Source organism: Oncorhynchus masou, chromosome 22 (genome assembly GCF_036934945.1).
Source record: "Oncorhynchus masou masou isolate Uvic2021 chromosome 22, UVic_Omas_1.1, whole genome shotgun sequence".
NCBI classification, from domain to species: Eukaryota; Metazoa; Chordata; class Actinopteri; order Salmoniformes; family Salmonidae; genus Oncorhynchus; species Oncorhynchus masou.
In genome coordinates this window covers 26,229,351-26,244,179 of record NC_088233.1, presented here as the reverse complement: position 1 = coordinate 26,244,179, position 14,829 = coordinate 26,229,351, and the positions used below count along the sequence as shown (strand labels likewise).

Genomic DNA, 14,829 nt, shown 5'->3' with positions numbered 1-14,829 from the left:
TGTCTGTGTGTGGAATTGTTATGTGTAAATGTATGTGTACTCCAGGCTGGTTTGAGCTGGGTTATTGTAACCCGTGTGTGTTTAGTTTTCTGAGTGCCGTGTTTTGCTCGCCTCAATAAAAGGCTCCGTTTGCTACGCATTTCTGCTCTCCTGCGCCTGACTTCCCTGCAGCCAGTTGCACACTCTTTTACACTGACAAAAGCAAACAAATCAATGGATTAATCTTATGCATTGGAATAAAGGCATAGACTATTTTTATCAAACACATGGCAAACAACTGTCAGAAATTAGTAATTGCAATGAAAATCTATGCTAAAGGAGCTCAGGTGAAGCCGAAATGCAGCACTACCGGGCTCCCGAGTGGCGCATTGTGTTCATTTCACTTGGAAACTTTACTTTCATGTTTGGTGCACACACACACACACACACACACACACACACACACACACACTGAATTCACACCAGCCCTAATGTCTCCCCTTGTAAAACCCACAAAATTGTTAGGCTACTATCCAATGTATGGTCTTTGCAGGTGTTGAGCTTCATGCCTCACGGATGTGTGTTTATAGGGCAGTAAGCCATATCTCTCTGCTTTGCATAATACTTGCTCTTCAGGCACATGCCAATGCACCAACCAGCAGATGTGCTGCCACTAAGGCCTGGCAAACAGTCATTAGTAGAGGAAGGGGTTGGGCTCCCCTCAGAGATATGTGTTCTGCATTCCTGCATGGTCCAGCACTGACAGAGAGAACTCTTTTTGTCACACTCTGAGAAAACACAACACATTTATCAGCAAAACTCTGTCTCAGTAAACACAGTCTGTCTCTTTACACAGTATAAACACAATATAAAGGAGATAGAGCAACTAGCTCTCACAGTCTCACGTCAGAATTACACGTCATATTTCTCAAACAGCAAATTTCAAAATGTCTGCAAACGTCGAAGTGTTTAAAGTTTAAATTTAGGCATTAACTATGACATCTTAAGGTTAAGCGTTAACTCCAAATGGTTAATAAGGTAAGGGTTAAGTTTTGGAATAGGCTTAAAATAAAAATCTCAAAAACAACATTCTATCACTCGATTCCAATTTGCAACCTTTGGAATCAGAGGCAGATGCTTGTGCCCATCTACAACGCACTACCAAAACCAAAACCTACTTGAAGGTAACAGCGCTCACTGTTGCCCCTAGAGGCCGGTTTCCATCTCCCAACGTCCTCAGACATGGATGGACGTCGAATACTAACTTGTATCACAGGTGATGTGGCTGGATAGAGACCAACAATTCACAAGTTCGGCTTCTCACCATCTAACGAACATGTCGGAAGGGGTAGTAGTTGATGGAGCACTGTCAACTGTGGGACGTTATATATATATATTTGACGTTGCTACACTGAACAAATCTTTGGCATGTAGCTTGCTAGCAGAGATTCAATGATGATGAGAGACAAGAACTTCAATAAATAATTGAATACATATCCAATAGGCATATATAGGCCGCACTATGCTGGTAAATGAATTAAGAACATTTTGAGAGTTTACAGTTTCCATGGTGAATTATTTGTTTCATGTTCATTGTTGGGATAGCTATCCTACTGACATTTGTAAAATGATACTTTGTACACAGGTCATAAAGGCAGACAGGTAGGTTTATACAACCCACAACTGTTGCAAACCAAGCAGTAGCATGGAAAAATAATGTGTACATGCTTTTTTTCCCCAAGGAAGATGAAGTTGATGAATTTCCTGCCTGGACTGCGGGACCGTGGAATTATGAGATTAAAGGCCAGTTTATAATTGGTCTAATGACATGTCTTTAGAAAATTAGAATATGACAAGTGTCACTGGTCAAAACACATTTAATTTATACTCCGGAATGTCTGTAGACCGTCACTGCGATGATCTTCCTTGTCACACAGACATGAAAAAAGTATATTGTTGTGTTATCGAACAGCCACTGCAACCAGACCAAATCCTCCTGAGCAGGTGTCCTAATATTCTCAGATATAATTATCCACTTTTATTTCATCACAGTGCAAGTTATTTTCAGGAAGCTTGACATAACCTTGTAAATAATTATGATGTTGTGGGTTTATTATCCTCTAACAATGAATAAAAGTAGCTAAAGTTAAGACATTGTCAGCTATGCTCATTATATGAAATGGCTAGCCAAGTAGCTAACTAGATGGACTGTTAACCAGCCTTAACACTTCATGGTACTTTGCGTCCAGGATCCAAACAACCCGTTTTATAATCTTGTGTAATCCACTATATTCTTTAATCATATCAACGAGGATGACTATTTGACAGTTTTTACCGCCCTAGCGTCTGTACTGCTGTACATTGCTGTAGATCAGTGAGTGTAGCAGACGTGAGTCTGCGTGGAGTCCAGGTCCATAACCACGGGGGCTCGATTAGTCTACACAGACACTTAAAAGATGCCATAGAAATCACAGGCTCCAGTCACTGTCGCCTCCACCATGGGTCCCCTCCAGACTGCTGCTGGTAGTGCACTTAGTACCGAGCTCTGCAGGATATGAGACAAGGACAAAGTAGACCTTCTACTGTAGTTCTTATAAAAGCATAGGGTTCATTGTTGCTACCTTGCCATCTAACCTAGATGAGTGAATAGAAAAACCGACTGGATACGTGAAAAGGTATTCAGCCACTGCTGGAGGATAAATGGAAGTTGGTCAAATTGTCAAAACGGAATGCTGTAAGGCTGAGACGTGTTGGCTTAAACAAAATACACAAACAGGTCAGAGACAAATACATTTAACACGGTTATTATGTTCATTCTGTGGAATGTGGTCATTTATAGGGAGCATGCTTCTGATGCGGTCTGGTTAAATGCAGGGAGAGAAAGGGAGGAAAGATAGGTTAAGAAGAGAGAGCAAGAGAGAAAGGGAGAGAGAGACACGGTGTGACTGTGGTGAGGGTCATGCGACCAGAGCTGGTGTAGAGTCTCTTGCGAACTCCATGCTTCTGCTCCTCGAAAACCTGGTCCAGGCGACCTCTCCCTCCCCACATCCCGGTCCATCAGCCACCCTGGGGAACGGTCGAGGCGTGGGTCACCCCCCGCTCTTATTTGTACTTCTCTTATGCTATCTCTCTCAGTTGCTCTCCCTGTCTCTGTCCCCCCATACCCCCGTCCCCGTCCCTCCAAACGAGGCCATGCTGAGGAGGATGCTTGTGGTTTTCAGACTAGGAAATCCACAAAAATGTCAATTTAAGTAGACACTATGAGTTACTCATTTTTAGTCAGGGAGAAGCAGACAGCCGGTCAAATCTGAAGACATCATACAATACAGAAGAGACGAGTATGGATGAGAACAAGAGTACTAGGCCACGTGTTTTGAACACATACAACCATCTGGGGGTTATTGAAGGGGAGGGACAGGCTTGTTGAGCAAGGGGCTGGTGTTTGCATGAGTAATTGCATCATACTGGAATTATACTGGAATCCTGAGGTCATAGACATTATGTTAATAATGCATGCCCTGTGTAGACTACGCCCTGTTTAGACACCCCTCCCTGTTCTCACTGAGTAGAACATATTGTTTTGTTGTTTTACATTTGCCGTAACCCTTCTTTTCAGGGTTACCACAGCAATAATACATCAGCCAAAGAACAACGGATCCAAAACAAAGAGAATTGCAAAATCACTCATTGATTTTTCCAAACAAACTATGAAAGCAGCGCCATTAACTGTCTTCACTTAGCACTGATAATACATTTGACCTGGCCTCTTATGTAATCCATTCTCAGAGTGATTAATATAGAATAGTATGCTATTCCTAAACTGTTCTTGGATGGCAGAGATTAGATTCTTAAAGAGAAGTGCAGATCTTCCCAGGAGTAGAATATAATTTATGAGTTCATTAATGTTACAGGGCCAGAGAGATGTGGGAACTGTTGGGAGTGATATCTAACGGCATTCCAGGACATCTGTACATCCTGTCCAGCTGACTGTCCTCAAACAGACTCTCACAGATTAATCAAAGCCTCAACAATAAGTCACATACTCTGTATGTGTGTATTGGTGTGTGTGTATGTGTGGGCTAAAACATAATAACATACTGCTGAGGTTGTTACCATGACAGACCTGCACAGCAACAGGACTTCGGGTCAAAAAGAGGAGCCAGAGAGCTTCTTAATACATTGAACAGTTCAGGCCTCATTGGCTGAATTTACACCTCATATGAAAACTGGAAACATGTATGTTGAAGTCTTTAATCCAGGCTGCTGCTCCTCGAAACCCCGGCCAGGCGACCTCTCCCTCCTCATGTCCTGGTCCAACAGCCTCTCTTGGGAGAGGTTGAGGCGTGGGTCCCCCCTATTGCCCTCTCATGTGTACCTCTACTTTTTCCACACACAGCACACGCTCTTACACACACGCGGGCTTACTGAACGGGCCCTCGTGGAGCCAGCAAGTTGTGTAAGGTGCGATTAGTTGAATAAGTCTGTGAGCTATTTTATCATAATTTATAGGCTATTTGATGATTTATTTAGGGTGTATCGATCGACCGACAGCCTGTACAGGTCCGGACTGATGCACTTGTTTTTTATTATTTTTAAACATAGTCAATAATTTAACATTTTAAATGTTTTTCTCTTTTGAGACTTTTGTGTGTTTAATGTTAACTGTTAATTTGTGATTGTATATTTCACTTGATTTGGCAATGATAACATATGTTTCCAATGCCAATAAAACCTGAAGAGCGAGAGACAGAGAGCAAGAGAGACAGAGAGAGCAAGAGAGACAGAGAGAGCAAGAGAGACAGAGAGAGCAAGAGAGACAGAGAGAGCAAGAGAGAGAGAGAGAGCAAGAGAGACAAAGAGAGCAAGAGAGAGAGAGAGAGCAAGAGAGAGAGAGAGCAAGAGAGAGAGAGCAAGAGAGACAGAGAGCAAGAGAGAGAGAGAGAGCAAGAGAGAGAGAGAGAGCAAGAGAGACAGAGAGCAAGAGAGAGAGAGCAAGAGAGACAGAGAGCAAGAGAGAGAGAGCAAGAGAGAGAGAGAGAGAGAGCAAGAGAGAGAGAGAGAGAGCAAGAGAGAGCGAGAGAGAGAGAGACAGAGAGCAAGAGAGACAGAGAGCAAGAGAGACAGAGAGCAAGAGAGACAGAGAGAGCAAGAGAGACAGAGAGAGCAAGAGAGACAGAGAGAGCAAGAGAGACAGAGAGAGCAAGAGAGACAGAGAGAGCAAGAGAGAGAGAGAGAGCAAGGGAGACAAAGAGAGCAAGAGAGAGAGAGAGCAAGAGAGAGAGAGAGCAAGAGAGAGAGAGAGCAAGCGAGACAGAGAGCAAGAGAGACAGAGAGCAAGAGAGGGAGAGAGAGCAAGAGAGAGACAGAGAGCAAGAGAGACAGAGAGCAAGAGAGAGAGAGCAAGAGAGAGAGAGAGAGCGAGAGAGAGAGAGAGAGCAAGAGAGAGCGAGAGAGAGAGACAGAGAGCAAGAGAGCAAGAGAGACAGAGAGCAAGAGAGACAGAGAGCAAGAGAGACAGAGAGCAAGAGAGACAGAGAGCAAGAGAGAGAGAGAGAGAGCAAGAGAGAGAGAGAATTGTCTTACTAAATGAATGTTCCTCATAATTTCTGGGTAACAATTAAGTTTCTTACTGTGATTGTTTTCAATTAAAAGGTTTAGAAAACTAGCTGTTATTACCAAATTAATGATGTCTTATGTAAAAGAAAATGACAAAACACACACAGATGAGCAGGCAGAGGAGGAAAATATGGATAGGATTTCCCAATTATTAAGTAAATTAATTTTGTAAATACAACTCCGGATGCAGTCTTCTCCATCACCCTCACTTTAATAAATACCAGCTATAGGCTGCCAGGATAATGGAATAGTTCCAAAAACTCCAAGCTAATATTTTAAAGTATTTGAAAGTGTCTGACTTATGTATTTGACCTTGATGTACTGGTTGGTTCCCAGACTACAGGTACCTATATAACCAGTGTCCGGGCCCAGAGTGGAACGTCATGTGTCGGGGCTGCTGTGAGTACGACGTGATCCGCTGTAAGTGTCCCCTCCAAGGCACCCCTGTTGGCTACGCTGTGCCTTGCTGCCGCAACGCCCTCAACGAGTGTGACCCCTGCATCATTCACCCAGGTAAACCTGTCCAACACACCACCATGCTGGCTCAAAACCTGGGATGTCTATCCATTTAGTTTTTTTTATCTGGTAAACCCGTGGAGGACTGGTTGAATGCATTCCTGCATGCTGTGTATTCAATTTTATTGACAACAACATGGTCAGATACATTATTCATTATGAATTAATCATTAACATTTGGTTCATGCATGTGACCGACTAATACCTCATGAGCAGTGCTTAATTTGAGTCGGATACTGCCGGAACAAGATCCGGCACCTGTTCATTTTGTACTGTTTTATTCCGGAACCTAATTAGCCGGATCCGGTACCACTTGTGGCATGAAAAATTACTATCACTTTTTGCAATGTACAAGACCAAAGTTCAAGTTGTGGTGCCTCTTCGTTAATTCTCCTGCCCCCACAAAAGAAAACGTCATGTGAAGAAGATTTTCAGTCTGGGCCTAATATTCTATGAGTTGATTTGGGTTGAGCCGGCCAGGGTTTATGGTTTGCGAAACATTGCCTGCAACTCTCATCTCTCCAGCGTGTTGCACTTCATCATTTATTTCCTTATAGAATCAAAGCTGCGCGAAAGGTTCTGGAGGAACTGCAGCACCCCCTGTTAAATTCAAATACATTTGCCAAAGTTATAGAAGTATTGCTGTCTGTTCAGAATTGCTGTCTGTTCAAAATTAAATCATAGCCTACTACACCATGAGAATCACTGTAATTTAGCCACAGAGGATCAACATCTTCTTTTAAAAAATAGCCTTTGTCGGAAACATACTGCAAATCTGTCAGTAAAAATACAGCATGCAGACAAAACAGGCCTTTCACAATATTTCAAATACAGTCGAGGGAAATCACAGGTTCGAAAGCAATGACTTCTGCTGAAAAGAGAAGACTACTGGACGGATACCGAAATATTTGATCAACTACCAAATATTGTATTGGCACGAGGGCATCAACAATTGCAAGTGAAATGAGATAGCATTTTTAGGACTATAATTTCATCCTCATATTGTAGCCTACAATATAATGTCTCCACACACTTAGGCTTAGGCTATTGATGGATTCAAGACAAGGTCGTTTTTATTGCTCTCAGATTCTGAGATTGTCAGTGTCATTTCCATCATTTGTGAAGTATTAAAAAAGATTCTGCCAAAGTCTAAAGTAAAATGACGTATGAAATGTGTTTTTAAAAGGCCAACAATTTCCTGGACCATAGGCTACTAACATTTTTCCCCATTTGTGCAACTTCTAAGTGCCTCTACTGTACTCTACTGCTCTATGCCACTACCGCACATGCAATGATATGCATGCAATGCTATATAATAAAGGTGATTTATTTTCTTATGCTTTCTGATACCTCAGAAGTTCCCAGGTCACCCGCCTTTCGCACTCACTTTTGTTCCGGCACCTTCTGATTTACAGATTATGCACTGCTCAAAAGGCTTCCTCTCTCCAAGCTGAGACCTTGAAACTGAGACACCCCTTTTGATTCTCAAAACAATGTTCTGGGCGTACTGACAAATTGATTATACTAATTGAGAGGATTCCTCCCAGGCGCAATCAGTCAGTTGCATGCAACCCAGTCTAATTGGTTATTAGAAAAGCACAAACTTAACATTTTCCTTCACACCTCTATGTTTGCTCTCCTGTTGTGTATTTACTCTGTGTGGGAGGTCTGACAATAACAAGGTTAATACAGCATAAATAACCTAAGTGAAAACGTATTGCTGAAAAAGCACAATGAGTAGATGTAATATTTCACCACAAGTTGTTGCATTAATTATTGACCTATGGGAATATGCTAATACTTTCTCTTTATCAACATATATTCTTAATCTGCTTCATCTTCAAATCACATGTACTCCTCGGCCTGAACTATTGGCCAGACACCCACACATTATTGACACATACACGCGCATCCCTTTCCACTCTGAGGATACTGTATGGAGGAGGAGACATGGTAAAGTCATGTGATGTTTACACTGTTACCTGTTGGTGTTTACATGTCCTGCTGCGGCATCCCTGACACCCATATCCCTGACACCCATATCCCTGACACCCATATCCCTGACACCCATATCCCTGACACCCATATCCCTGACACCCATATCCCTGACACCCATATCCCTGACACCCATATCCCTGACACCCATATCCCTGACACCCATATCCCTGACACCCATATCCCTGACACCCATATCCCTGACACCCATATCCCTGACACCCATATCCCTGACACCCATATCCCTGACACCCATATCCCTGACACCCATATCCCTGACTCCCAGCCTGTCCTCAGGATGTCTGAGCACCACAGAACCACCAAAGTGAAAATACATCTGAAACTCAGTCCTTCTGGGGGGTTTTCTGGACATTTCTATTTCAGGAAGAACACATGTGTTTTTGTTGTTTAGTTACCATGGTACAGTAGATGATGAGCCTGATGAGTTTAGCAGGACTGAGCTAAAAAGCAAACTGTCATTGAGTGGAATACAGTAGAGGTATGTGGCTGATTGTAACCAGACAGTCATTGGGAACGGTCAAACCAAGACTGTGACTGAATGCATCACCCTTATGGTGAAGAGGTTTTAGATGTTTTAGTGTTCAATCAGCACTATATGACCTCTCACTCGTTGTCTCTTTCTCCTCACATTCACCCTCTTTCTTTTCTTTTCTCTCCTCACACTGTCTTAGGTTGCAGCATATTTGAGAACTGTAAGCGGTGTAACAATGGGACGTGGGGGCCCAGAGATGATTTCTTCGTCAAGGGGAAGTACTGTGCTGAGTGTCGACCCGGCTGGTCAGGCGGTGACTGCTTGAGTGAGTTCACTCCTTCTCCCATATACAGTGCCTTGCGAAAGTATTCGGCCCCCTTGAACTTTGCGACCTTTTGCCACATTTCAGTTTTTGATTTGTTAAATAATTTTGAAATATCCAATAAATGTCGTTCCACTTCATGATTGTGTCCCACTTGTTGTTGATTCTTCACAAAAAATACAGTTTTATATCTTTATGTTTGAAGCCTGAAATGTGGCAAAAGGTCGCAAAGTTCAAGGGGGCCGAATACTTTCGCAAGGCACTGTACCTCTACCCACATTACCTCCCAGCATGGTTGCTGGTAAAACTCACCCTTAACCACAGATCTAGGATCAGTTTACCTTATTCCCCCAGTTCAAACAAAACCATTAGGGTGATTAAATAATATATGACCCTGTATCAAGGTTATAGGCAACTTCTACTAGCTTCCCTTCCATGCCTAGTCAAATACCTTCTACCTTCAATCCAGTTAAACTGAACAAAAATAGAAATGCAACATGCAACAATTTCTAAGATTGTACTGAATTATAGTTCATATAAAAAAATCTGTCAATTGAAATACATTCATTAGGCCCTAATCTATGGATTTCATATGAATAGGAATACAGATACGAATTTGTTGTTCACAGATGATTAAAAAAAGAGGTAGAGGTGTGGATCAGAAAAACAGTCAGGATCTGGTGTGACACCATTTGCCTCATGCAGCGTGACATCTCCTTCTCGTAGTGGATCAGGCTGTTGATTGTGGCCTGTGGAATGTAGTCCAACTCTTCTTCAATGGCTGTGTGAAGTAACTGGTTATTGCCGGGAACTGGAACACACTGACGCACACGTCAATCCAGAGCATCCCAAACATGCTCAATAGGTGACAGTTCTACTGAGTATGCAGGCCATGGAACAATTGGAATTGCAGGAATTGTATACAAATCCTTGCAACGTGGTGCCATGCAATATCATGCTGAAACATGAGGCGGATGAATGGCATAACAATGGGCCTTAGGATCTTGTTACGTATCTCTGTGCATTCAAAATGCAAACGATAAAATGTCATTTTGTTCGTTGTCTGGAGTTTATGCCTGCCCATACCATAACCCCACCACCACCATGGGGCACTCCAGTCACAATGTTGAAATCAGCAAGGCACTTGCCCACATGACGCCATACACTTGGTCTGTGGTTGTGAGGCCGGTTGGACGTACTGCCAATTTCTCTAAAACAACATTGGAGGCTGCTTATGGTAGAGAAATGTACATTATATTCTCTGGCAACAGCTTTGGTAGAAATTCCTGCAGTCAGTATGCCAATTTCACGCTCCCTCAAAACTTGTGACATCTGTAGCATTGTGTTGATCATTACACAAGGTTCACCTGTGTAATGATCATGCTGGTTAATCATCTTCTTGATATGCCACAACTGTCAGGTGGATGGATTATCTTGGCAAAGGAGAAATGCTCACTAACATGGATGTAAACAAATGTGTGCACAAAATATTAGAAAAATAAGCTTTTTATGCGAATGGAACATTTCTGTGACCTTCCACGTTGTGTTTATATTTTTGTTCAGTATACTATAGGAGAGACGTCTGGCACAACCGTATGTTTGGTGGATGAAAGCTAAATGCCTCGGGGTTTTATCATTCAAAGTCAAGACACTGTTAATCAACATCCTGGAATCATGTCTGGAGTATAGCTTTAACAATATGCAAATAACAAAATGTGCTGTGAGGCACAGGTAGAAAGACTTTTCATCAAGAGCAGAAACTTGGCATGTATTTGCGGCTCTAGGCTGCAGGCCTGTGGTTTCTGCGTATTTTGTATATTTTTTCCAGCCTGCAGTTTTAATTTGTCTCCCACTGGAAATGTATTCTTTGTTTCATGTATTTTTTGTGTGCTATCTAGAAACTAAAACGGTTCTTCGGCTGAGCCCATGGGAGAACCCTTTTTGGTTCCAGCTAGAACCCTTCACACAGAGGGTTCTACATTGAACCCAAAAGTGTTCTACCTGGAACCAAAAATGGTTCTCCTATGGGGACAGCTGAAGAACCCTTTTGGAACCCTTTTTTCTACAAGTGTAGATGTCTTACTATGTAACTAGTAACCAACATGCAATACCTCAACTCTAGAAGGCAATAACATAGTGTAATTTGTAAACATTTCTAAAAACATAATTCCAATTTGACATTATGGGGTATCGTGTGTACTGTAGATCAGTGCCTTCAAAAGGTGTTCACACCCATTGACTTGTCGGACTAAAATTGATTTAATTGTATTTATTTAATGTAAACGATTGAGTGGAATAAATGATATATACTGTATACACAGTTGTCCTTAAGCCATTTTTCCACAACTTTGGAAGTATGCTTGTCCATTTGGAAGACCCATTTGCGACCAAGCTTTAACTTCCTGATTGATGTCTTGAAATGTTTCTTTAATTAATATATCCACATAATTTTCCTACCTTGTGATGCCATCTATTTTGTGAAGTGCACCAGTCCCTCCTGCAGAAAAGCACCCCCACAACATGATGCTGCCACCTCTGTGCTTCACGGTTGGGATGGTGTTCTTCGGCTTGCAAGCACCCCCCTTTTTCCTCCAAACATAACGATGGTCATTATGGCCAAACAGTTCTATTTTTGTTTCATCAGACTAGAGTACATTTCTCCAAAAGTATAGTATGATCTTTGTCCCCATGTGCAGTTGCAAACTGTAGTCTGGCTTTTTAATTGCTGTTTTGGAGCAGTGGCTTCTTCCTTGCTGAGCGGCCTTTCAGGTTATGTCGATATAGGTTTCCTCCAGCATATTCACAAGGTCCTTTACTGTTGTTCTGGGATTTATTTGCACTTTTCGCACCAAAGTATGTTAATCTCTAAGAGACAGAACGTGTCTCCTTCCTGAGCGTATGACGGCTGCGTGGTCCTATGGTGTTTATACTTGCATACTATTGTTTGTACAGGTAAACGTGGTACCTTCAGGCATTTGTAAATTGCTCCCAAGGATGAGCCAGACTTGTGGACGTCTGCAATTTTTTGTTCTGAGGTCTTGGCTGATTTCTTTTGATTTTCCCATGATGTCAAGCAAAGAGGCACTGAGTTTTAAGGTAGGACTTGAAATACATCCACAGGTACACTTCCAATTGACTCAAATTATGTCAATTAGTCTATCAGAATCTTATAAAGCCATGACATAATTTTCTGGAATTTTCCAAGCTGTTTAAAGGCACAGTCAACTTAGTGTATGTAAACTTCTGATCCACTGGAATTGTGATACAGTGAATTCTAAGTTAAATAATCTCTGTAAACAATTGTTGGAAAAATTACTTGTGTCATGCAGAAAGTAGATATCCTAACTGACTTGCCAAGACTATAACAATACATTTGTGGAGTGGTTGAAAAACAAGTTTTAATGACTCCAACCTAAGTTTATGTAAACGTCCGACAACAACTGTATATTTTTTTTTTACATCAATTTTTACACTAAAATATATTGATTAGATAGTGTAAGTATTCAACCCCTGCATCAATACATGTTAGAATCACCTTTGGCATCGATTACAGCTGTGAGTCTTTCCGGGTAAATCTCTAAGGGATTTGCAGACTGAACCAAGGTGGAAAGGTGAAAAGATGGAAAGCAGACTGAACCAGGTTTTCCTCTTGGATCTTATCTGTGCTTAGCTCTATTCTGTTTATTTTTTCCCAAAACTAAACTACATAGGCCTTGCCAATGACAAGCACACCCATAATATGATGCAGCCACCACCATGCGTGAAAACACGTACTCAGTCATGTGTTGGATTTGCCCAAAACATAACACTTTGTATTCAGTATTACTTTAGTGCCTTATTGCAAACAGGATGCATGTTTTGGAATGTTTTTATTGTGCACAGGCTTCCTTCTTTCCACTGTCATTTATGTTAGGATTGCGGAGTAATTACAATGTTTTTGATCCATCCTCAGTTTTCTCCTATCACAGCCATTAAACTCTATAACTGTTTTAATATCACCATTGGCCTCATGGTGAAATCCCTGAGCGGTTTCCTTCCCCCCTGGCAACTTAGTTAGGAAGGGCGCCTGTATCTTTGTAGTTACTGTGTATATAGATACACCATCCAAAATGTCATTAATACCTTCACCATGCTCAAAGGGATATTTTTACCCATCTACCAATAGGTGCCTTTCTTTGTGAGGCCTTGTAATACCACCCTGCTCTTTGTCGTGAAATACACTGCTTGACTGAGGGAAGTTACACATAATTGGATGTTTTGGGTACAGAGATAGGGTAGTCCTTTACAAAACACTACTATTGCACACAGAGTGAGTCCATACAACGTATTATGTGACTTGTTACTTTACTCCTTATTTAAGCTTGACGTAACAAAAGGGTTGAATACTTACTAACTCAAGACATTTTAGCTATTCATTTTTAGTTAAATGGCAAACATTCTAAAAACATAATTCCACTTTGACATTATGGGGTTTTGTGTGTAGATTTGTGTCACAAAATCTCAATATAATCAATTTTAAGTTCAGGCAGTGACAACAAAATGTGACCGACCTGCTCGATTCGGTCTTATGTCGCAAAATTTTAAACTGTGGTTTTTACATTGGATAAAAGTAGAGACTCAGAACTAGACAATGTTATATCATACACTATAGTTGAGGAACAATGGAAAAGTAATTCTTCTTTGAAAGTTGATACATTTGTAACCTTACTTGAATGTTTTGGTAAACCTACTGGAGAGCTCTCCTGTGTCTACACCCATTCAGCATTGTTCACACCCTCTTAAGCCTTAGTCCCACCCATCTCTTTAATAAGGATTCACATATGAGACCAAGTACTGAACAACCAAAGATTTCAAGACTAAAGGCTGGTTTATACTATGTCTATTGACAGTTGTTGTAGTGAAATCATGAACATGCTATTGTCGTCCGACATCAAACTTGTCGTTTGTCAATTTGAAAAAGTATAAACACAAAAACTACAGGCTGCATGACATCAGCAGCCTGATGGTACAAAATATCATAACTACTGTAGTGTATTTTAACACCAATAAATACAGCCGTTTAAAATATGTATTTAGTGTATGTCAATCTAGCAAACCAGGCAACTAAAAGCGACTTTTCTAAACACTGTTTTTAGCTTGTTAGCTAGCTAGCTAATTTTAAGTTAGCTGGCTAGCCAGTTCCAATAATGACCATGCCATACAGCTGACAATGTCTTCACTTTAGCTCATTTGTCTTCATTATTACAGAAAAATAAACTCACAACAAAATCATTATTTACAAGTTAATGGCGAGCCAATTACAGAAAATAGCTTAGTGTGACAAAATAAAAGCAGGGCTTTCTTCAGGAGAATTTTTGAACTTGGACACTGTCTCATTGACCTAACGTTGTATTCTAATTTGACTTTGGTGCAGGTCACATTCTTCACATTACCGTCTCTGGTAAACACATAACAAGTGGGACACAATCATGAAGTGGAACGACATTTATTGGATATTTCAAACTTTTTTAACAAGTCAAAAACTGAAAAATTGGGCGAGCAAAATTATTCAGCCCCCTTAAGTTAATACTTTGTAGCGCCACCTTTTGCTGTGATTACAGCTGTAAATCGCTTGGGGTATGTCTCTATCAGTTTTGCACATCGAGAGACTGAATTTTTTTCCCATTCCTCCTTGCAAAACAGCTCGAGCTCAGTGAGGTTGGATGGAGAGCATTTGTGAACAGCAGTTTTCAGTTCTTTTCACAGATTCTCGATTGGATTCAGGTCTGGACTTTGACTTGGCCATTCTAACACCTGGATATGTTTATTTTTGAACCATTCCATTGTAGATTTTGCTTTATGTTTTGGATCATTGTCTTGTTGGAAGACAAAATCTCCGTCCCAGTCTCAGGTCTTTTGCAGACTCCAT

General features: G+C 41.2%; 1 protein-coding gene across 2 annotated transcripts in view; it reads left to right on the top strand.

Annotated features, from left to right (window-relative positions):
• LOC135509242 (inactive serine protease PAMR1-like) overlaps nt 1–14,829 on the top strand; it is a 48,214-nt gene that overhangs the window by 11,478 nt on the left and 21,907 nt on the right. For both annotated transcript variants that reach the window (XM_064929733.1, XM_064929732.1), the window contains exons 2-3: nt 5,932–6,108; nt 8,799–8,924. In XM_064929733.1, coding sequence (XP_064785805.1) covers nt 5,932–6,108; nt 8,799–8,924 — 303 coding nt within the window. The remainder of the gene's footprint in view (nt 1–5,931; nt 6,109–8,798; nt 8,925–14,829) is intronic.